This window comes from Adiantum capillus-veneris, chromosome 11, assembly GCF_014529385.1.
Source record: "Adiantum capillus-veneris isolate H3 chromosome 11, ASM1452938v2, whole genome shotgun sequence".
Taxonomy (NCBI): Eukaryota; Viridiplantae; Streptophyta; class Polypodiopsida; order Polypodiales; family Pteridaceae; genus Adiantum; species Adiantum capillus-veneris.
The window spans coordinates 102423764-102445813 of record NC_140941.1 but is presented as its reverse complement, the minus strand read 5'-3'; the positions used below and the strand labels follow the sequence as shown (position 1 = coordinate 102445813).

The 22050-nt window shown below is 41.4% G+C and overlaps 1 protein-coding gene across 1 annotated transcript; it reads left to right on the top strand.

The window, feature by feature from the left end:
- The first annotated feature begins 16661 nt into the window (after nucleotides 1-16661).
- On the top strand, nucleotides 16662-17830 carry LOC147447749 (uncharacterized). Its single transcript, XM_086524401.1, has one exon. It carries the CDS (start codon nucleotides 16896-16898, stop codon nucleotides 17550-17552), a length of 657 nt encoding a protein of 218 aa, XP_086380527.1. The 5' UTR covers nucleotides 16662-16895; the 3' UTR covers nucleotides 17553-17830.
- Nucleotides 17831-22050: the final 4220 nt, after the last annotated feature.

The following is a 22050-nucleotide window of genomic DNA, read 5'->3' as shown; positions in this document are numbered from 1 at the left end:
GCGTATCCATACAAACAAAAAAGAATTTGCACCTCCCGTTGTAAGTTCACCACCTAAAACAACATTGCAAATAAAATAATGAGAGAGTACCTTATCACCCTTGCAACTAGATGAAATGCATAGGGTGGTCAAAAACTATTGGTTAAAGCCTTCACCCATAACAATTTGGAACAATTGGTTTCAAAGGGTGAAGACCTTGTTCCAAAAGGTATGATCTACCCAAGGAAAGGGGGAGTCTTCATTCACGTCAGCCTATTGAATTATTTCCCTCTTACCCTTCTTTCCCTGACCCTTGAGCTTTCCGATTTTAGGGATTGTATATATATATATATATATATATATATAGTAACTAACCACCCTAGTTTTAAAAAAGAAAACAAGAAAAAAAAAAGTAAAGAGCAAGAGCAATTAGCAAACGAGTGTGCACAATATTAGTCAAAATCATTGACCCAGACCTACACATGTCACATCAGGTACATTAAGACAGAAACCTATGTGATCAAACACCTAACCATCCTCTATTTGTGTTCACAGATATGGCTGATTCTTTACGAATATTCTTTTTACCTGTCCCAAGTAATGCATTTATGTTATCCTCATATTTCCTCTGAATGGGATTCGGTTGAAACACTTGCTTGTGAGAGAAATGTTGAGGAGTTAGAGTGGCTGGTCCGCCTCTTGACTACAACGGATCCCTATTCTATCTAGAAAGTTCGCTCAATTGCCCAAGTACCCTTTTGCCTAGGTTGAGTATGCAGGTCTCGTGACATTCCTAATACTATTCTGCATGAAAGAGGACGAGGATGATAATAGTGATTGGACAAATGAGACACACGGCCTTAACGAAGAGGATTACACCCACCTTGATGATGAGGATGGTGGTTTAGCCTTACAGCTACCAATCGAGCTCTCCAACCTCCACTTACTTTGATCCTCATCACTCGAGTGATGGAGGGTAGGTAGGATTAGTACAATAGGAGTGTTTCTATTTCAGAGTTTAATGATTAGCAAAGTTCTTTTTTCCCATTGATGTGCCTCTGGAAGGTGGGCTATTTAGTTCAATTGGATATCATAGAGGTGGCTTAGATTCCAATGAATCATCATTAGTGTCTTCAAAAAATGCTTCCATGATTCCTAGATTAGCCTCTCATTGGCATCTAAGACATTGTTGTCTTTCTCGAGCCTCAACTCTTGCTTGGATCTTTTTAAGCTATGCCGTTTCTTTGGCTGCTTTCTTTTGATGCTATGCTAACTCTCGGTTTTGTCGTGTTTGAGCAATGCGATTTAGTTTTGGCTTTTCTGCAATCTCTAGTTGGGCAAGGTCAAGGGGTTGTGGACTACACCACATGAGATTTTGGAGGTGTTCACTCCAATTATCTACCAACTTTCGATGAGCATCACATGCCCCTATATAACTAAGCCATTCTGCGGCACATTTCTTTTCATTTATTCTAGCACGCACATTTGCTTGATATCGTTGCCTCTTATATCTCTTACTCTTCTTGTCTATCTTTTGATTACGATCAATCTCTAGTGAAGAGTCACTAGATGAATTGCTACTTGTGTCTTCTGCTCCCTTGGATAGATTGTGATCTAGGGTACCACTGGGCCCTAAATGGTTTGTCCCCACATTTTCACTAAGGTTTAACTCACATTCTTCCTCCTCAGAGTCAATTTCAATTGATGATTCTGACCCCAAATTGTGTGGGCTATAGTCTTGTGAGATGCTACTGGTTCCAATGCCAGTCAAACCTTCATCTTGTAGGTCATCAGAAGCTAGATGCATTGCTTCTAGCATATTTAAGGCTACGAGTGGTGGACCCAATCCACATTGTCCGACTCAGTTATCCCAGGTAGTACATCCATATAAGGAGAATCTTCCCCAACATCAGTGTCCACTACATGTGTAACAATACTGCAATGGGGCTGAGTGAACTTTGATGTTAGATCTATGATCAATTATAAACCTGTTGCCTAGAGGATGTGCTCGATCAGTTACAAGATCCACTCGAATGACAAAATCTTGGAACTGCAAGTAGACATGGTTTTTAGATCAGTCATGCACCAAATTTTCTTCCCTCATGAAAGGACGTCCTAAGATCATCTTTGATGCCATAGTGTGCTTGGAGAAATCCATAACAATGAAGGTATTTCATATTTTATGTCCAAAGACCTTGATCTTGAGATCTTCTAGCATCCCAATAGGTTTAACAATAGACCCATTGGCCATCTTTACTATTATGGTTGTGGTCCCAAGGTGAGGTCTTCCCATAGTTTCCCAACAATTTTTAGTCACAATGCTAACCCCAGTGCCGCCATCAAGGATTCCCTTCTTCACAATTAATCCCTTTGTAGCAATTCCCATTGAATTTTATTCTAAAAGTAGGGCATTCACTAATACTATGCAGACCATAGCATATTGAGCATCATTGTTGCTCCTTTCTTGGGTACATATGATTGTTTTGTGGAGCACGATTGTCTCTAAGACTCTCTTGAATGGCCTTGGTGAGATCTGCTAAAGTCATCTCAGATATCTTTGGCTCCTTAGCAATAGGCTTTAGGGTCATTGGCTAATGCCCCAATGCTTGCGAGCTAGTAGATTTAGGCTCAACAGACACTCTTTCTGCTTGAATCATTAAATTATCCTCCAATTGGATTGCATTGGTGGTGACTGCTTCCCAAGTGGTGATACCTCTAAGGACTAGGCCATTGTAGATATCCTCATGTTTTAATTGCCTAAATTATGAATCTATCAAGCAATTGATTATTATTGAAGCGCTCATTCGGATTACAATGAGAATTCAAATGCTTCAGTGACTAATAAAGTCTCTCACCGAGTCTCCTTCCTCTCGTTGGGCTTTCTGGAGCTGAGATGGTACACCCCAAAGCACTCCCTCTCGTATGCATTCTTTCAAGAACAATCTCCTAAGAGTAGGGTAAATGTTTTTTCTTCCACCCTTAGGGTTCTATATAATTCCCCAACCTTCCCACTTAAGGTTAGGCTTAAAGAATTACTCTTATGCAGGTCATTGTGTTCTCCTAAAGATTGCATATTTGTTCAAACACTTTGATATGCTTTCTCACATCCCTGTCTCCACTAAATTTCTATCAGGCATGTTACGCATATTCTCAGCAATAGATCGACCGATGGTTTGAGCAAATGCTGCCAAATCTCCTAAATAAGCAGGTATAGTGGCCGCAGGTGGAACTACATGTGGGATGGGAGTTGGCCTTGGCCTTGGCATACGCACGGCCCTTGGGTCCCATACCTTGTATGGTGGTGTACCACGTGGTGGTCCAAAGTTCATAGGTGTGGCCCTAGGCATAGTCGGTGCCGGATGTGACATGTTATTGCTAAATGGTATGGCCCCACTTGAATAAGAGCTTGGATAATGCCATTGTGGAGTGTGAGCCCTTGGCATAATTGGGGGTGTGGGAGCTACGTGGGCATGAGGTGCAGCAGGTACATAGGCTTGATGCACACCTGTAGGTATTGTTGGGGGCACTGTGCTACTAGGTAGTGGTGCAGTCCTAACAAAGGAGGTCCAAGGTGTACATTTTGTACTCATCACCGGAGTAGGTATTGTAGCCGTAGTGTCTCCAAGAGACAGATGAGATAGATCTGGAAAATTAAAACTACTACTTGTAGGTTCAGACTGTACCGAAACTCCAAGCGACACAATATATGAAGGGTCCATTGGACTCATTGAAGGAACTCCATCTATGATAGTGTTGGTTGTTTGGCCTTGCCCATATCCAAGAATCTCATAGGCCTGTTGAAGGAATGTTAATCCCTCAGTTTTGCCTCTCCGATTGGATGATGCTAAGGATGACATTGCAAACCATCTATTTCCGCTCCTCTAGACTTGTGGTGCTAGAAGTAGATTATACAACTTCTAACCAACCTATATGGTATGTGTAACCCATGTACAGGCCAGTCAAGGTTTTAGTTTGTAGGTCATATTCCTAATTTTTGTTGAGAAATAACCCTTCTAGGCCCAGCGTACTAGAGGTTTCCCTTGAGGTGGAAGCATTGTTGTTCCCCAGAATTTGACCCACATTGCCTAATAACTCGGGAGCACTCGATTGCTCAATTGCTATGCATGTTGTCCCAGGGGTCTTTCCCTTCATGTCTCGGTGTTGTTCTAGGAAACTCTCCATTTCCCTCTCCCTAGCTGCTTGCATATAGCGCTCAACTTCTTGCACTTCCGCAAGACTTCTACCATCGTGTAGTACAACTATGGGGGGTGATTGCTTTGCAGGGTCTTCCATGAAAGCAAGGGCCAGGATATTGACGTGGACACTCTTGGAGAGTATAGGCTCCCCCTGAGATACCAAAGGCGAATCTACCTCTCCCCTCACCTTCGTTAACTTCACTAGCCACAGCTTCAGAGCGAGTAGCTCTACTAAAGGTTTCTATAAAGCGACTAAACACACTAGATCCAGGCTGTGGAGCCAAGACAGGTACGCTTTTGTTTACTTTCTTGGGGTTTGGTGTAGGATGCCCTTCCATAATATTGTAGTCAGATGAAGAGTCACTAGCCACTATGTTTGGATCTTGGGTTGTACTACCTTGGGTCCCCGCATGAGGGCCCGGAACCTAAGGTAGGTGGGTATTGAGAACCCGCGTAAGTCAAAGTGCTCGCTAGTTGCTCGGCCTCTAGTACACGACTAGAGTATAGATGCATGTGCCTTTGGCACCCTACAAGCATCGATGAATACCCTCGAAGGTTAACCGCTTGATTTTTTGGACGTTTTGCACCTCGTTTTCACTCGTTTTTTGATGTTTTTTAATATCTTTTTAGGATCGATTTTTGGATTAGAGCGTGTGATAGCTCAAAATGAGCGTATTTCTCAGGGGGTTGTGGTGTGCTTTACAGCACAGTGTTTGATTACCCGAAGCTTCAATGGTCCTCAAAAGGGTCAATTTTTACTTAGGCGTGAGGCTAAAATAAGTAAGTCCAAAGGGTGACTGAGGCCTGCGCGCCTGGGCTTGGGCTTGGGCTTGGGGAATGTTCCCGATCCTGGTCTTTCCTTTTAAACAAATAAATTTATTTAATTATTTTATTTTTTTTCGGATAAGGTCGCCGCGATCGCGTCGCGCACACACATACACACCTAAACTACCTACTTGCAACTAACATAGCTACTGTTACACACTATTTAACACAGTACTACAACAACTAATTAACTAATAGATCTACTTTTACTGCACCTTACAGATCTAACATTATAAATCAAATACCTTAAATCTAATACCTGATCAACAGAAAACAGTACATTGCAGCAAAAAAATCTATCACCTTATTAATAGAAAATAGTACACTGCAGCAAAAACAAAGTTCACAAATCCTTCTCAACAGCCACACACCTTCTTTCTCTACCTTTCCTACATCTCACATTTCACCACAAAGCAACATAGAGTGCTATTCGAGATTAGTGCAGGGATCTCCCCGGCAACGATGCCAAAAATGTGCGCATTTGTCGCACGTGTCAAAGCAAGGGACTTGCTGTACACTGTGTGCAAGCCACAAATGGATGCAAGCACACAACTAGATTAATCTAGCAAGCTCAAGAGAGCAAGGGTGTGTCACTCACCGCCCTACGCTCACCTTCGTAGAGGATTCCTCACTGCGAATAAGAGGGAGCTACCGCCGTGCCGTGGTCAACCTCCTCGCAGACATCGTGCCTTTGCAATGCTCTCTCTCTCTCTCTCTCTCTCTTTCTCTCTCACACACACACACACACACACACACACACACACACACACACACACACACGCGCGCGCGCGCGTGCGCATACACACACACACACACAAGGAAATGAAGAAGAAGATGGAGATGGAGCAAGAGCACTCTTTAATTGCACAAATGAGAGAATGAGTGATTTTTAGGTTTACGTGACTTTTATATGAGCTCGCCCATTCACAATTGAGCACCCATGCTTAGCCAACTAACCCTTGAATGTTCCAGTTAGAGTGCACTTCTCATCGGCGATCAATCTTACCCTTTTCCTATTGGATGGACAAGCCCCGCCCATGACTACTAGAAGTGGACACCGGTGGTTAACAATGTAGTTGTCCTAGAGAGAATTTATGTGGTCAGGTGCATGGATGAAAACATATCTTGGATGGGAATTTGATGTTTTTAAAGAAGTATAAGTTATCCATAAGTATTTGACTTTTGCGTGTTCCAAAGCACCCAACAGTAATACTAAAGTGAGGGCAACATGAGTGTCTATTTCATTTTTTTTGTGAGCTCGTTTATCGCTAATTGTGAGGTCTGCCTGCCGCACAAGAGGAACATATTTTTAAATTGTGAGCAAGAATCTCACATTGCATGCTCCAATCTCTATACAATGCAATTTTTCAAACCATGACCTAGCATATGGACGGTGAGCTACTTTCAATCTGGTTGCAATTCTTTTCCTGGCTTCTTAACGCTTGGATTGTAGTTTTGTAGGCCTTGAGAACTTCCTATTGACACCTAGTATGGGAGAAATGAGAACATATATAGTATGGCATCGATTATTTAGAGCTAAATTAAAGATGCATAATGTGAATTCACTACTATAATACACCACATGCTTTCACTACTTGTGTAATACACCACATGCATTGTCTAGCAGCCGTATGGAAAGAGCTATGTGTGTAATTAACATGTACAGATGTTGATGGACATCGAGTGTATAGTTCTGAAAACAACATCTAAGTAAAATGAAGCAAAGGAAGTAATGTGCAAAATTCTAAAGCAAGCAAACGCATAAAGCATCAATGAACTACAGAAATAAATGAAGTGCTTTATTGATCTGCAATGTTGTATTGGTGCTTTTTGATTGTCCAATCTACATGCTGATATTTGAGTCAAGCTACAAAAAGGCAATGTGAATAGTTAAACATATCATCTTGCAATGAAACGTTGTAGATTGAAAAAGCAAAGTATATCGTGCACATCATGCAGAAGTGCCATACAAAAGTATGGTGGAGAGCTGGCACTGTGGTCTCTCCAAAAAATATAAGAAAAGGAAGTCGTGCCCTACCCCATAGCCTTTATGTGTTGTGCCAAGCAAATGTATAGGCATAAGAAAGTGGATGCAGATAATGGACCTTGAATTGTTGTTGAGTTGGAGTTGTGCTTGTGAAGTCAAAATGTCCATTGTTGTGAATATATGTCCTCTCCATCATACAGAAAACAAGAGTCAAGACAAATACAAAAGATTCAAGATAATGATTAAGCTTAAAGAGAAGCAAATATAACTTTATATTGGGCTCAAGATTGCTATTTCATAACCCACTCTCTTCTTAGTGTTTTTTTTTTAGTTTCTCCCCATCCCACAAACACCCCCTTTGCTACCGTTGCTCAATTCACACTGCCAATAACAAGTATAATACACTAAATTTGTTGCTAAAGAACAATGGGCCTGACTGGCGTGTTGATTAGTGCATATTTACAATTAGAGGAGTCATGAGACCAAACATGTCCGCACATCTGGCAATGAGAAGTGCATGCAGCTCGATAGATTTTGCCTTATTAAAGTCGCACTATCTCCATATGCTCGCCCGTCAACTCCTTCTCCTGCCTTATGCTACATCTAGCTTCTTATTTGCAGTGCGGCCTCTCCTTGTAGACCAAGCAGGGCTGCTCCTCAATTATGCAACATGTTGGCTTCTAGTAGGAAAGTCTCGCATTTTTTGAAGATGATCTAGAAAGGGAAGGTTTCTAGTGATATGATTGAACTTGAATAACATTGGATCAGCCAAACATTGCTGCCTTTCCACTTCATATTTCTCAATACATTTTTGCATGACTCTTGAGTTGGAAGACAAAAACTCATAACCTTTTCACGCATTTTGACATCCATCTTGCTCATGATTCCTTGTCCCTGTGGCTCCTCCCAAGTTACCTTGATGTTTGTCTTAGAATTTCATTATCGGGGCATCCCTGGGTCAATTGAACCCAAGAACTCATTGATAAAAACAAGTGACTCATGTACAAGCCATCCCCAGGAATTTGCTACCCTCCTCAAGGCGATCCCTTTGACGAACGAACCCATTTAATGTCTTCATGAATCTCTCCAAAAAGAACATCCACCTATAATAAACCGTTCCAACTATTGCATCTTCATCAACCACATGCACAAGTAAATGCATTTGGATACTAAGAATGTTGGTTGGAAAATACTTCTCCACCATACACACTGCGTCTATAGCATTTAAGCAAGCTGCATCTAAGTTGTCTCTCCTGATCTATTGTGATGAGATCCAATGAATTGACTCACTAATCTTGTAAATTGTGTTTCTTATGTCATCTTTCAAGCAGTCTTTGATGGCAATTGATAAAAATAAACTATAAAAAATTATGCCAATCATGAGACTTAAGACCACTTTATTTGTCATCTTTAGTAAAAGTTATTTTCAAGCATCGCATGCTCTCAGTTGGAGTTTTGAATATAGATATGACTTTCTTCACTTGTTGCTCCTCTGCCTTTCTCAAAACCCATGGACATTTTAGAATAGCACAATTTCTATTGGGTTAAGATGAGGCCACGTTTCTGGCATTCATCCATGGCTTGCAGGTCGTCTCTTTGCGCCTTGCTATCCCTTTTTCCAGTAATGGTCTTCCACAGGATCTTCCCCGCATTTTTAAAAATATGCATTGGGTTGAGCAAATGATTGATAAGCAAGTCACTTCAATGTGGAAGTTCTTGAAAAGTAGAGAGTTTTTTCATCCTAGGGGGCATAAGCTCTTTTGATTCTTGCCAAATGTTCTTCCAATCACTCACCTTCAATGGGTGCATGTCATGTTTGCATATATTTGGTCCACATATCTCATGACCTTTAGGCAAAAATTGGACATGCTCCTTGTACATGTCTTGTCAAATATTAAGAGCAACGAAAGCCAAGTCAAAAACCACATAGAGGACATGCATGGCTTCCCGAGGAGCTCAAACCTTTAAACCAGAAAGAAAGAACAAAAAAGGATTAAGCATTGAACTAGCACCACCTATAGAATGCAGATAGATATAGGTTTCAAAGTACTTATATGAACACTCACCAAAGCCTGGCCAATCATGCATGTTCCACATGAGAATGCCTTGCACATGGGCATGTCGTCGACCAATCGGTTGAGATGTCAACCACATCAATCCCTGTCCATAAGATTTGAAGCTCTTTCATAAGTGATGACAGATAAACATCCATGTTCTTTACCTTGTACTTGCCTGGAACAATTAGTGACAATGTAGATGACCCTTCTTCATAGCCAACCATGGTGGAAGATTATAGTTCACCAACCAAATAGGCCATGTGCTATATGAGGAACTCCGAATCCCAAATGGTTTTACTCCATCCATTACCAAACCAAAATAGACAGAACAAGGTTCTTCTTTAAATGCAGGCCATCGTTCCTCTATGTACTTCCATGCAAGGGCTGATTCATCACATCCATTTGTCTCTCGTCCTGATGGTGCATAGATTTCACATAGTGTAGAGGCGGTTGGCAGGGATAGGTTAGCAGAGGTTGCATGGACTTTGTTAACATTCAAGACACTCATGTATGACCTTTTGAGATTCAGGCATGAGATAGCAATTGCAGTGGGAGCATTTGAGCTGACATTGTTACTCATTCGATGATTGACGCTAACATGATGCATTGTGGAGCATTGCAAATTATCAATGGATACTTGAAGGATTTTGTGTGCAGGCTCTAGGAGTGTTGGACACACTTCCTTTGTGCTAGAGCAAATACAACTGCATGCACATCTATGGAGTGAGCCAATGGATGTAGGTTGAGAGAGTCTCTCACTATATCTCTTTGTACATACTAGTAGTTTAGCTAATAGTATCCACTTATCGGCACATTCGACGTTAGTGGGAGATTGTTGGGGTAAAGGCTCATGTGCCTACCTAGAGTCCCCGGCCACTCACCATCTCCAACCGCCCACATGTGTACTCATACATATTCTTTACATACGTATGAATAAGGGGTTCACTTACTCAATTCCCACGGAGTAAAGCTCCACCCATATCTAATATGCATCTCTTCCCTGAGTCTTCCCTTTCCCACTCTCTCATGCGCTCTTCTCCCTCCCACATCATCGACACCAATCCCACATGTTGGTGTATTAGGCAGACCACAGAGGTGCAAACATGCGGTTTGCTAGCATTGTGAAAGACCAAGGCACATGAGGAGACATTGTTTTAGGCATTGGAGACATTGGAGGATTCCATTGGTTGTTGTTGAGATTACGAGCGTGGTAGACACTTCTACTTCTGTAGGTTCACCCAGACATGTGTGGACTTTGTCTAATGATTGGGAGCTAGATGGCAGTATTGTATGCCATGTTACTTGCATGGAGTGGTTTAGCACGTTATTTGCTCTGAGATAGGATGGTGTTCATGGTATGGGTGACATTCATTTCACTTTGCCAGTGGGAGTATGCTTGTGCTCCATGATGCTCGGTATGTGCCTGATGCTCATAGGAGTTTGGTCTCCATCTTACAGCTCAAAGATCATGGGTGACATGTTCAATTGATTGATGAGTCTAACTTGATGAGGAGAGGTTTCCTTGTGATAGCACAAGACCATCATGGTGCTTGTTTTACTCTTCTCTATGTTCTTGGTGTCAGAAATGCCAAAGTCTCTGCGAGTCTGTTTCCATGGAGATGTTTGCAATCTAGGCAAGTACACTTTGCTGATGAGAAGTGTGACACTTTGCTCATTGTGCATGCAGGACCTGAGTACAAACACGTAGAGCAAGATAGCTCTTTGAGTTCACAACTAGAGTTTGTCACCAATGGTGGTGAAAATTTTTGATGCTTTGTCAGTCAAGGAGCAGAGCAATGAGTCACATGTGCAAGACGGTGCAATCTCAGTTACTTTGCAGACATATACTCAGTGGGAGATGAGACATGTGTCTTTTGCAGATGAGCTCAGGCTATGTAGAATGTGTCTGCGGATATATAGTTAGAGCGGCATTGCTCGAGTGTGACACAACATGTGTCATCAGAGTTTGTGCAGACAGATGTAGAGCAGGTCTACACATGCAAAGATGATGGACACGTAGTTCTTTCATATGCTCATGCTAGATGCTGACATGGTTATGCCAGCACATGTAGAACATGGTACAATGGATGCAAGGTTGGTCACACTGTTCAGCACCCCTAATTCATCTCATCCATTTGTCTCCAGTCCTAATGGTGTAGGGATTGCACATAGTGTAGAGGTGGTTGACATGGATAGGTTAGCCGAGGTTGCATGAATTTTGTCAGTGTTCAGGACACTCATGTATGACCTTTTGAGGTTGAGACCCGAGATAGCAGCTAGAGTGGGAACATTTGCAGTGGGAACATCACATGCAGCGATGTGACAAACATGGAGTTCTTTCACATGCTCATGCTAGATGCTAACATGGTTATGCTAGCACAAGTAGAACATGGTACAATGAATGTAGGGTCGATCACACTATTGAGCATCCCTAATTCATCACATCCATTTGTCTCTAGTCCTAATGGTGTAGGGATTGCACATAGTGTAGAGGTGGTTGACAGGGATAGGTTAGCCAATGTTGCATGAATTTTGCCAATGTTCAGGACACTCATGTATGACCTTTTGAGGTTGAGACCCGAGATAGCAACTACAGTGGGAACATTTACAGTTGGAATTTTTGGTCATTTATCTCATGGCCTTAGTTTCTTGCATTGTGTCCACAAGTTAGGAGAGAGTTAACAAAAACAATTAGCACTAGGAGTAAAATGAAAGAGAATGTGTATGTTGTGAATATTGCACAAGCTGAAATGAATGAGGACATTACAGATGTGCTAGGTTGTTACATCAAAAAAAAGTTGGTTATCAAACGTCTAGTGGATGGAGGTGCACAAATTTGCATCGTGATAGAAAGCCTCGGACAAAAACTAGACAGGCATATTCATGAGACGCCTCAAAATCAAAGGCAAAATAGACAAAAATAGCAAAGGTAGGTGCCTAGGGATTTGTAAAAATGTTTTTGTGGAGGCTTTTGGCATTAATAAGACGGCTAATTTTTATGTTTTGTCTACCAAGGGGATCAGTGGGTGGGTTGAGAAAGTCTCTCACCTATATATCTTTGTACATACTAGTAGTTTAGCTAGTAGGATCCACTTATCAGCACATTTGCCTTTAGTAGGAGATTGTTGGGGTAAAGGCTGGTGCGCCTACTTGGAGGCCGACTACTCACCATATCCGGCCGCTCACATGTGTACTCATACCTTATTTTTTATATACATATAAATAAGGGGTTCACTCACTTGATTCCCACATAGTGAATCTCCACCCATATCTAGTGTGCATCTCTTCCCTTTCCACTCTCTCACATGATTTTCCCACTCCCGCATCATCGGCACCACCGATCCCACATTCTCTTCTAATGTATCTCCTTGTTAGGTAAAAATCTATTCTTTTTGCATTGATGATAATGTTATTTTGAGGAGAGTTTCTTAAAGAAGAACTCGATGGAAAAATTTTATCCCTTGTGTAGAGCCACACAACATTATCATTTCTAGAATGATTCATGGATATTGTACCATCTGCATTCTTCGATACCATCATTCAAGAAGTTCTCTTCAGCAAAAACTCATTTCTTAAGTTGGAATCGTCTAGTGGTTTAATGTATAGCACACATTGGAGAACAGAGTGGCTTTGACATTGTTGAATATGAAAATTTGTAGCTCTGAGAATGTTTGATGGTATAATTCTCTTTGTTTATTTATCGGAATCCCTTGAGTCTACTTGCACCAATGCCAAGCCAAAGTTGCACAAATAATTTTTGTTTGACTTGGCTTTAGGTAATTTGAATGCTATTTATGGTCCCGTTCTATCCTTCTTCATTTGCATATCTTCCTAGCCCAATAATCACACAGGTAACCCTTGTTAGTGAGACATGGGTTACTAGAACAAGCGACATTTCAACTACCTGGTGGATTTTAGAGGTAGCCCTCAATCCTATGAATACATGTAAGTCAGTAGTGGTGGAAACGCAAACCATATTGTCCATTTTGGGGAGGAGGAGAACACACACACACACACACACACACACACACACACACACACACAATATATATATATATATATATATATATATATATATATATATATATATATATATATATATATATATATATATATATATATATAGAGAGAGAGAGAGAGAGAGAGAGAGAGAGAGAGAGAGCTACTTGCTCCTTGTAGGAGGTTCTTAGATTTGTAAGGCAGGAAGGAAGTTAGTTCCATCACCACACACACACACACACACACACACACACACACACACACACACACACACACACACACACACACACACACAGAGGTCAGAGAAAGGGATGCCTTTTAAAGGACATGTATGCTAGGTGGGCCTCTACTTGTGAGGGCACACTAAGTTCTTTCACTTGCCTTTCGTATGGGTTTAGTCTCTTGGAACGAGTTTGGAATGCCCTCATGCAAAAGATGCTTAATAGGGGCATGGTAGAAACCTGTGGGTTGTTCTTATCAATGGATGCAGAGTGAGATATTTATCTAAAATGTGGTCGCATATGCTTTCACTTTGGAGGCGTGTGGCATTATGTGAGATATTGACACAAGAAAACAAATTCATGATGAAATTTGTAGTCAAGCCTTGTTGAAATGGTATATTGGGCTTAAAATAAAAATAAATTCTAGTGTTAACTATCTAAAAAAAATGTGCTACCATACGGTACTGTGTAAAAAATTCCAAGTTACCAAATGGTAACTCCAAATCAAATAAAGTTACAAGCGGTTACTTTTTTTGGCTTTGGTTCCATAGGTGTTGCCAAAATTATACACTTTTTTTTTTTTTTTTGGGGGGGGGGGGGGGGGGGGGGGGGGGGGACGCACGATGATGACTAATCCTTGCTTACAAGAGTGGGAGAGAAACAAAAAGGGCTAATCCTTTTAAGGGGAGTCAAGAGAGATTGGCTTTCCTCACAATGTCAAATAGTGTCTTTGAGAGGTGGATAAAGAGAGTAGACACGTGATAAAGATGAGAGTCATAGAGGTTGATAGGTTTTGACTCTAACAAGCATCAACATAGTTGTTAAGCCCTAAAAGAAACGTTCAATGATAAAGAGAATGTCCCTTCGTAAAAATAAATCAAAACAATGTGTGATGATGGCGTGTCCACCAAAATATGAGATGTGGAAGCTATGATTGTGTGATGATTGTTTGTGATTATGATCTCCTCAAAACCTTTGACGGTGATTCTTAGTGACCGTTTCCACTCTACATACAATCTTTTTGGCCTGCCCGAAGGGCAAAGGCTATGCAGATGCCTTCTCTTTTTTTTGACTAAAATAGAAAAAAAGTTAAGTTATATTTTCAAGAATTTTTTGACAAGCCAAAAATGTTGATTGGTTGAAATAAGACAGTGGGCACTCATTTAAATGAAGAGTGTGTAAATCTAATGATAGACATGTCTTGAGTTTTGAAATATGAAACGAATGCTCATTTACCAAAAGGAAAGGATTTTGGGTTGCCTTTAAAGCATGAAATGATGAAGGCTTTAGAGATTAAATGATAAAGACTTATCATAATGGGTGGATCCACAAATCCAAAGAGTCACCTTTTCATTTTGAGAAGTTCTTTCATCCATATTTTCATTTTAAGAAGTTCTTTCTCCCATTGAAACTTGAGGTGATAAACTAAAGTTGTCATTTTTGTTAATTCAAATTTTAAGGAAGGGATCTACCCTTTAGAGCTTTAATCTCTACGGATTTATTATTTTTATTTTTAAAGATTTTAAAGCTAAGTCTAAAACTTAAGGATGTAGAACTTTTAAAGGAAGGTCTCCAATGAGGTCTTAGAGTTTTTTTTTGCCGGTTTTGGGTTAGGGCCATAGTGATGTGTTACCTTTTTGCTATTAAAAAATCTCACATGTATTTTAAAAAGATAATTTTAAAATGCATAATTTTTACTATTGTTTAATTGATGGATAGAGGTAGTGGACACTTATAAGACTCAGAGAATATCCAAAACATCATCCACTTAGATTGGGTTTTACTATTTGTTTAGACTTTGAAAAAGCAAGAAATATCATTGTTTGATGGGCAAGTTCATAGAGAGAGTGTTATTGGGAAACATGTAATATCTTACTGGTTGATGGACATGTTTATAGAGAGTGTTATTGGGAAACATGGAAAGCTTTTAATAAGGAGGTTGTTGTAAATAATAAGCCTATAGGCTATAACATAAGCCACCATCATTCATAATTTCATATTGTGGGCACTACCACACTGGATGTGGGCATATCCACGCTCCGGGCTTTCCTCGAGACTCGTGAGTCTTAACTAGCCATTTATATTTTTGGCCTGCCCCAAGGGGGTGAGGCCATCTGACACATGATTTGTAACCCCCTGTGAGACCGAGGGAAGATAGACATGTTCATAACCACCCAACCTGTCTATATATAGGTCCCTGGTCCTCTGGCTCTTAGCTATGTATAGCCCCTGTACTGCATGTGTATCTGTTGGCCCTTGGCCAGGGCCATGCCCTCTCAGTTCTACCCTTGGCATGACATTACTCCCCCCTTGGAGAAGCGTTTTCGTCCCCAAAAACAAAAAGTGGTAGTATCTTCATAAGAACACTAATGTTTTCCACAGTGGCATCCTTCATGGATCCAACAATTTGTTTGACCGAAACACGGTTCAATAGAAGGTCCAATGAAATCAAGAATAACAATTTGATTTTGCACATTGATGTCATTTGCAACCATCTTGTGTTGCTGACTCCTACCCAATCATAGTGTGTAAACTCCATTGAGAACGCACATGAGCATGATGAACGAGTTATCACAACAAAGAGGTACCCAAAAGAGAACCTCTTTTCACTTTCCATGAAAGTAACTTGCTGACATAACTCATCAGCCAAGTTTAAGTCCTTGACTTGTTCTCAAATTGCATCTGTAAACAACCCCACCATAACTAGTGTTCAAGGTTGAGAACCTGAGTTATACATGAAGAGACTATACCTAGTCGCAAACATGCATTAACTTATGGTAAGTAAACTCCAAGTAGAGCATTTAACAGTAGAGAAATAAATGCTTACTAATTGGATTGCTTGTGCTAACGTACGCACTTTGCATATCCTTTAGCACAACATTTGTAGAGGCTGTTCCTATGGCCTTCGACTCCGTGATCTCCTTGCTTAGCCGCCTTGCACACCACGTCTTGCATGATCATGCAAGACCATGCATTTCCTATTCTTGAAAACGAGAGAGAGAACTCCGGAGAGAGAGGGAGGCCATGTCCCATACTGAGATCGAGAGAGCAACCAAGAGAGTTCTTTCCCCCGTCCATGGCTGCTCTCCCCTAGGCTCTGATACCAGTGTGAGACCGAGGGAAGATAGACATGCTCATAACCACCCAACCTACCTATATATAGGCCCCTGGCCATCTGGCTCTTAGCTATATATAGCCCCTATACTACATGTGTATCCGTAAGCCCTTGGCCATGGCCGTGCCCTCCCAATCCTACCCTTGGCATGACACCCCCACCTCTGCTCCTTTCCATGTCAGCACCCGTTCGGGTTGTCCAGTCACCATGTCGACTCACTCTAGAGAGAGAGAGAGAGAGAGAGAGAGAGAGAGAGGTGCTATATGTAGGTACTAGGAGTCCGGGGGAAGTCGTAGAGACTGAGAGCTGCTCATGAGTCAAACAACACACCCGAGCACGACAGGGTTCTTCAACAGCTTGTAACGACCAATCTCTGCTCACATTTGGTAAACAGCGGCGCATGGGTTCTGCTTTACTTGCCCTAATGTATGCAGGCCTTGAGAGCGAGATTCGAGAAAACCATATCCTCCTCCTCTTGACATTACATGTGTATCCTCACAACAGGTGGGTGTCAAAATGAGCTCGGCAGTCGTGGAGATGAGTAGCAGTGCCATGGATGCTCTCTCCAGTGCGAGCCTCTCTGTGTGCCAGTCATCCCTTCAGTGTTGGTCCTCCTCTCCTCTGTTCGCCAATCGCTTGGCTATGCCCAGCTTTGAGCTTTCTTTGTGCCGCTCTACCTCAGGTGCTTCCTCGTCTCCTTCAAAGCCCCTCACCATAGCGAACTCTTACAGCTCTAGGCGGCCTTCTAATAGAAGCTTCAGAAGGGACCAGCCCAACGTGTACGAGTTGGACTTGGACGAGAATGTGAGCCAGATTGATATGGATCCCAACAAGATGCTACAGCCTAGAAACCCCAATTCTATGAAGGCCATTATTAAGGATGTCATGCCTGTAGGTTACTTTGTCTCTCTACCCACAGATAGAGATGGGTATCTTCCAGCAGATGACTTGGGCCTTATAGGTGGGCTTGCTATTTTGCGCAAGCTTTTCAAGGAGGGTCAAGAGAGTACTGTGCACATTGTTTGTCGCGGTGGGGCAGGAAGGGAGATTGTTTCTCTGAAAAAGCTTGAGTTTTCCCCTCCCAGTGAGCAGAAGACCATTGAAAGCTTGCGGCTGCATTTTGAGAATGAAAAGAAGAAGAGGATGAATCCTCGGAATAAGCAACTCCAGTAGTATAACAGTTATCAACAAGTTCTGTGGTTTGCCTAAGGCTTGCAAGTTGCTACCTATTCAAGCTAGACTCTTGTTGCTTTTATTGATAAGTTATGTCCTTTGGTGTTCGGTCACTTGGTTGTTAAGTAGGCTAGCATGGTCATATATTATAAGTAAGTGGAGTCTTTGCTACTAAATCGTGTCCTATGTTGACTATGTCGGCAGATGATTTTTGAAGCATCTCTATGGTTTTGTGCTTCCATGGGAAATCCTGTGTACATTATGACATTTAATTAGCAATTGCATTGGTTACCTATTATGTTCCTTATCTGTGTTAAGCTATTTTTTTGCCGACCTTTTCTTAACATCACTCTAGATGGGAAGTGGGTTTATAAAGCAATTTAAATATGTGTGGATGATAGTTTTTGGGCAATGTCTTATGTTTGTGGGAAGTCTTGGAAGTTTTTTTTTTACTCCATTTTCCCCGTGCTAAAGTTGTTTGGTTCCTAAGCTGATGTTAGTGGTGCCTCTTTTGGGAAAACTGTTTGTAAGTAGAGTAATCTGAGCTGCTCCCATGTATTTTGAGCTTAGAGTTCTTGGTGATAGGGAATTCGTTAACTAACAACAAGAGACTAGTTGATGATATTCTGAGAAATGTGCAAAGTGCAATGTTTGAGATTACACTTTTTGGCATTAGATGGTTTATCAAGCACTTGTTAAGGAGCATGCGGTTTTGGTTAAACTAGTCAGTATCCAAGTAGTCTTATTATGGGCTTGTATGTAGCGGGCAATGTGAAAACATTGTTGACTTTAAGTATGTATAGGGAGATCACATTTCCTTGTTGTTGGTAGGAAGCTTTTGAGGTGTACTTAAGTTCTGGAGTTCTTTTCTTGATGGTTGATGGAATAATAGTGTTTGTCACGAGGACCTTAGTTGTTGGTTTTGATGATTTTTGTTTAATTTTTGAGACCCTCTTTTTGAAGTTGCAAATGGCCGGACATTGTAAGGCCAGTTGTAAGGACCCGCCATCGAGCGAGCAGCCTCTTACCCGCGAACAAACACCATGTATGTTATCGTTTCAATGCAAAATGTAGACAACGCTTGAACTTGTGACCCCATGAGAGTAGAGCCAAGAGATGTAGCCACGAGACCAGTTTCCATTTGTTGATCTTGAAGCGTCAAAGACGGTTCTTTACCTTGTCCAATCACATTGTGAACAAAGCGTGCATGCCAAACCGAGAGAGACCTCGTGATTTTATCACTTTTTAAAATAGAAAGCTTTGCAGCTAGAATTTTGACCCTCCCAAGCCATGTGCTACTGGATTCAATGGGTTGCCACTTGCCTCTCTTTCCTGGTTGCTTTACATTTTTTATAAGCACAAATCATTTCAATGGCAGGCCTCGTGATTTTATCACTTGTTTGCATCCATTTTGGGCTCAAAATGTGAGTAGCTCTAGGATATGATATTTCCAAGGTGGCCTTATTGCAACATCTTGTTGAAAATACTTGGTGCACCTACTCAAAGAGTATGAATTAAAAGCTACATGTGAATTATTTTGAATGATAAAAGCCCAATATATTGAAAATACCCCGAAAATCAAATCCAAGAGCAGATTTAGACAAATTTGTTGTCAAACATAATGCTGCCGAAATGAAAACTAAAATATTACCAGAAAACTCTAAGTTTTGAGTTTCAATGTGATGAATAGTTGAAGCCCCACGAATAATAGCAACAAAACAAGTTTGGATTTTAAAATTACCCTAGTGCAAATGGACATATGCTGCCATTTGGCACTAGTTCTTAATAGGGGAGATGTAATGGAATTTGCCTATTCAATTTGAGAATAGCGGAATTTAATGAGAGTACTTTCAAGAAATGATTTTGTGAGCATAGCGGGTATACATAATTGAAGATAGCAACATAATCATAGCAATTAGTTAACTTGGCATAGACAATACTTTTGCAAGAGAGAGAGTTTAGAGAACATGACAACAATTGAGGACCGGATTTATGTGGAGCCGGTCCCCCCTCCAATAGGCATTTGTATTATGATTTCTCCCATAAAGAGAGACTTGTTACAATACAGTCTTTGTGTTCCTTGTGACCTAGGTGATGCCATGAAGATGGAAGGCTTCATGCACCACAAACATAACATAAACTTGAAGAAATCTTTAACTATCCCAAGCCTCAGTCCCAAGACCTCAAACACCTTCGAAGGTGGAGAGAGCTAGCAGGGAATGAGGGTAGGGAAGAGGAAGAAGAAACATTTCGTAGGAGAAAGAATTAGTTCCTCACTTATCATACTCTTGTTGCTAGCATACATAATAGCATAGTAATGAAGAAGAAGGAGATGGCAAGCTTAAGCATTGAAGCATGGCTCTTGGTTGGATTTGCACTCCATAGCCAAGAGTGTTGGTGTAGGCTCTCAACCTCTACTTGCTTGGAGAGGGAGCTCTTGCACTTTGCATATCACACAATGAGAGTGCTTGTGAGTGTGTGTGGGTGAGTATACCCCCTAGGCACCCCCCTAGCTTGCTTGGGTCGACCCCCCCTTGTAGCTCATGCCTGAAGCTCATTGGACCCCTCCAGGCCTAGCCAATCACAAGCAGGAGCCATTACAAGCAACATGGGTAGCCTTGGGACAAGTGTCCCCCTTTCCCCTTTGAGAGAGAGGACTTGATAAATGCTAAAACAATTAGATAATTCATGTAATTTATCATTGGACCCCTTTGAAGCCTAGCCAATAGGCTTCAAGCAACACATGAAGGTAACATGGGTAGGGGCCTGACATGTGTCCTTGCTGCCTCTTCAAGATGGGCTTCCCTTGTGTGTGTGAGTGGGTGTTCTCTCTCTAGGCCCTAGGAAAAGGGCTCGCCCCCCCTCTTGTAGGAATGCTTTTGACTTTTAGGTGATCAAGCACCTTACTCACCAAGCATGACAAAGCACTTGAACTAGGGGGGGTTCCCACAAGCATCTCAGGCAAGCTTCTCAAGGCACCTCAAGTACTTTAATCATGCAGCAAGTCAAGCACCTCAAGCATGGAGCCAGTCAAGCACCTCAAGCATCTTAATCAAGCACCTCAAGCATGAAAAACACCTCAAGCATGACAAGCACCTCAAGCAGGACAAGCACCTCGAGCTTGGGCCGGGTTCCCACCTCAAGCTCTCAGCCCTAGCTTACTTAAGGTCAAAAGGACTTTTACACACATTTATTGGAGGTCTTCAATGAAGCTAACCCTAAGGTCTTATGCTCCATTGGTTAGCCTTGCTCTTTGATAGACCATCTCCCTTTTGGGCCCCTTTACATTGGCCCCGTGTTGAGATAGATCTAAAAGCACATACCTATATCTTAACACTTGTTCCCGTTTATTCTCCCACATTAAGTGATCAATTTAATATGAGAAAATCATTTGGGTTAGTTAGATATTAGATTTTATGACATTACCTCTCTCTTGAAATCATAGTCGTCCTCGACTATGAGGTAGAAGAGATAAAGTCTTAGTCATTAGTCAATCGTACTTAGCGGGTAAAGGATCCCTTTTTACCCTACGACATCTTTCCAAGATGGATGACTAATCCATTTGTTGCTTGGGAGACATAGCTGCCGCAAGCATGTCTGCTCTTTAGTCCATTTCATTCTCCCAAAGTAGAGTGACAAATTCTACTTGGTGTTTGAGAGACGTCGTCATCACAAACATGATTCTAAGCATGCATACTAGTTAAATTTGTGCACAATTAAAAAGAGGACTAGTCATATAAGACAAAAACATGAGTTATTTAAAAGAAATTTGTACATTTGCTTACTCTAATGTAGCATTGTAAGCATTGACAAGGTTCATACTATCCTTAAGTTGTACTCCTTGCATCCATTTAGCATCTTCAAAAGGATAATTTTTGAACTTAATAAGATACCGTCAGATAATCTTACCATGTCGTAGTACCTTGTCTTCATGCCGAAGGATAGCTTCGGGTTGTAGCACCTCTTCTTGGTCTTCAACTTCGGGAGGGTCTTCAATAATTGGTTCAATTGGTGGCTCTCCTTTGTATGGCTTAAGTAAGCTTACATGAAAGGCATTGTGTATAAGCCAATGGTTGGGCAACTTGAGTTGATAAGCCGTCTCATTGATAGGCTTCAAGATTTGGAAAGGACCATAGTATCTTTTTGCTAGTTTAGCATAATACTTTTGATGGCCCGTAGGATTTTTGCCCGTCGTTTGCCTTAATCGAGCCTTAGGAAACTTGAGTAAGACCCAATCATTTTCTTTGAACATTAAGGCTCTTCTGTGCTTATCAGCAGCAGCTTTTTGCCTTTGTTGAGAGATGGCTATAGCCTCCCTAATCTTTTGAAAAGATTCTTGTAGGTCACGGCTATACTCATCGACGGCGAAGATCTTCCCATGTACTTTCAGTAGCAAGGGACTTTTAGGTCTTCCTTCTATGATCTCGAAAGGTGCTTTGCCCGTAGAAGTATGTACAGTATTATTGTAGGCATACTCTACTAGCGGTAAATACTTTTC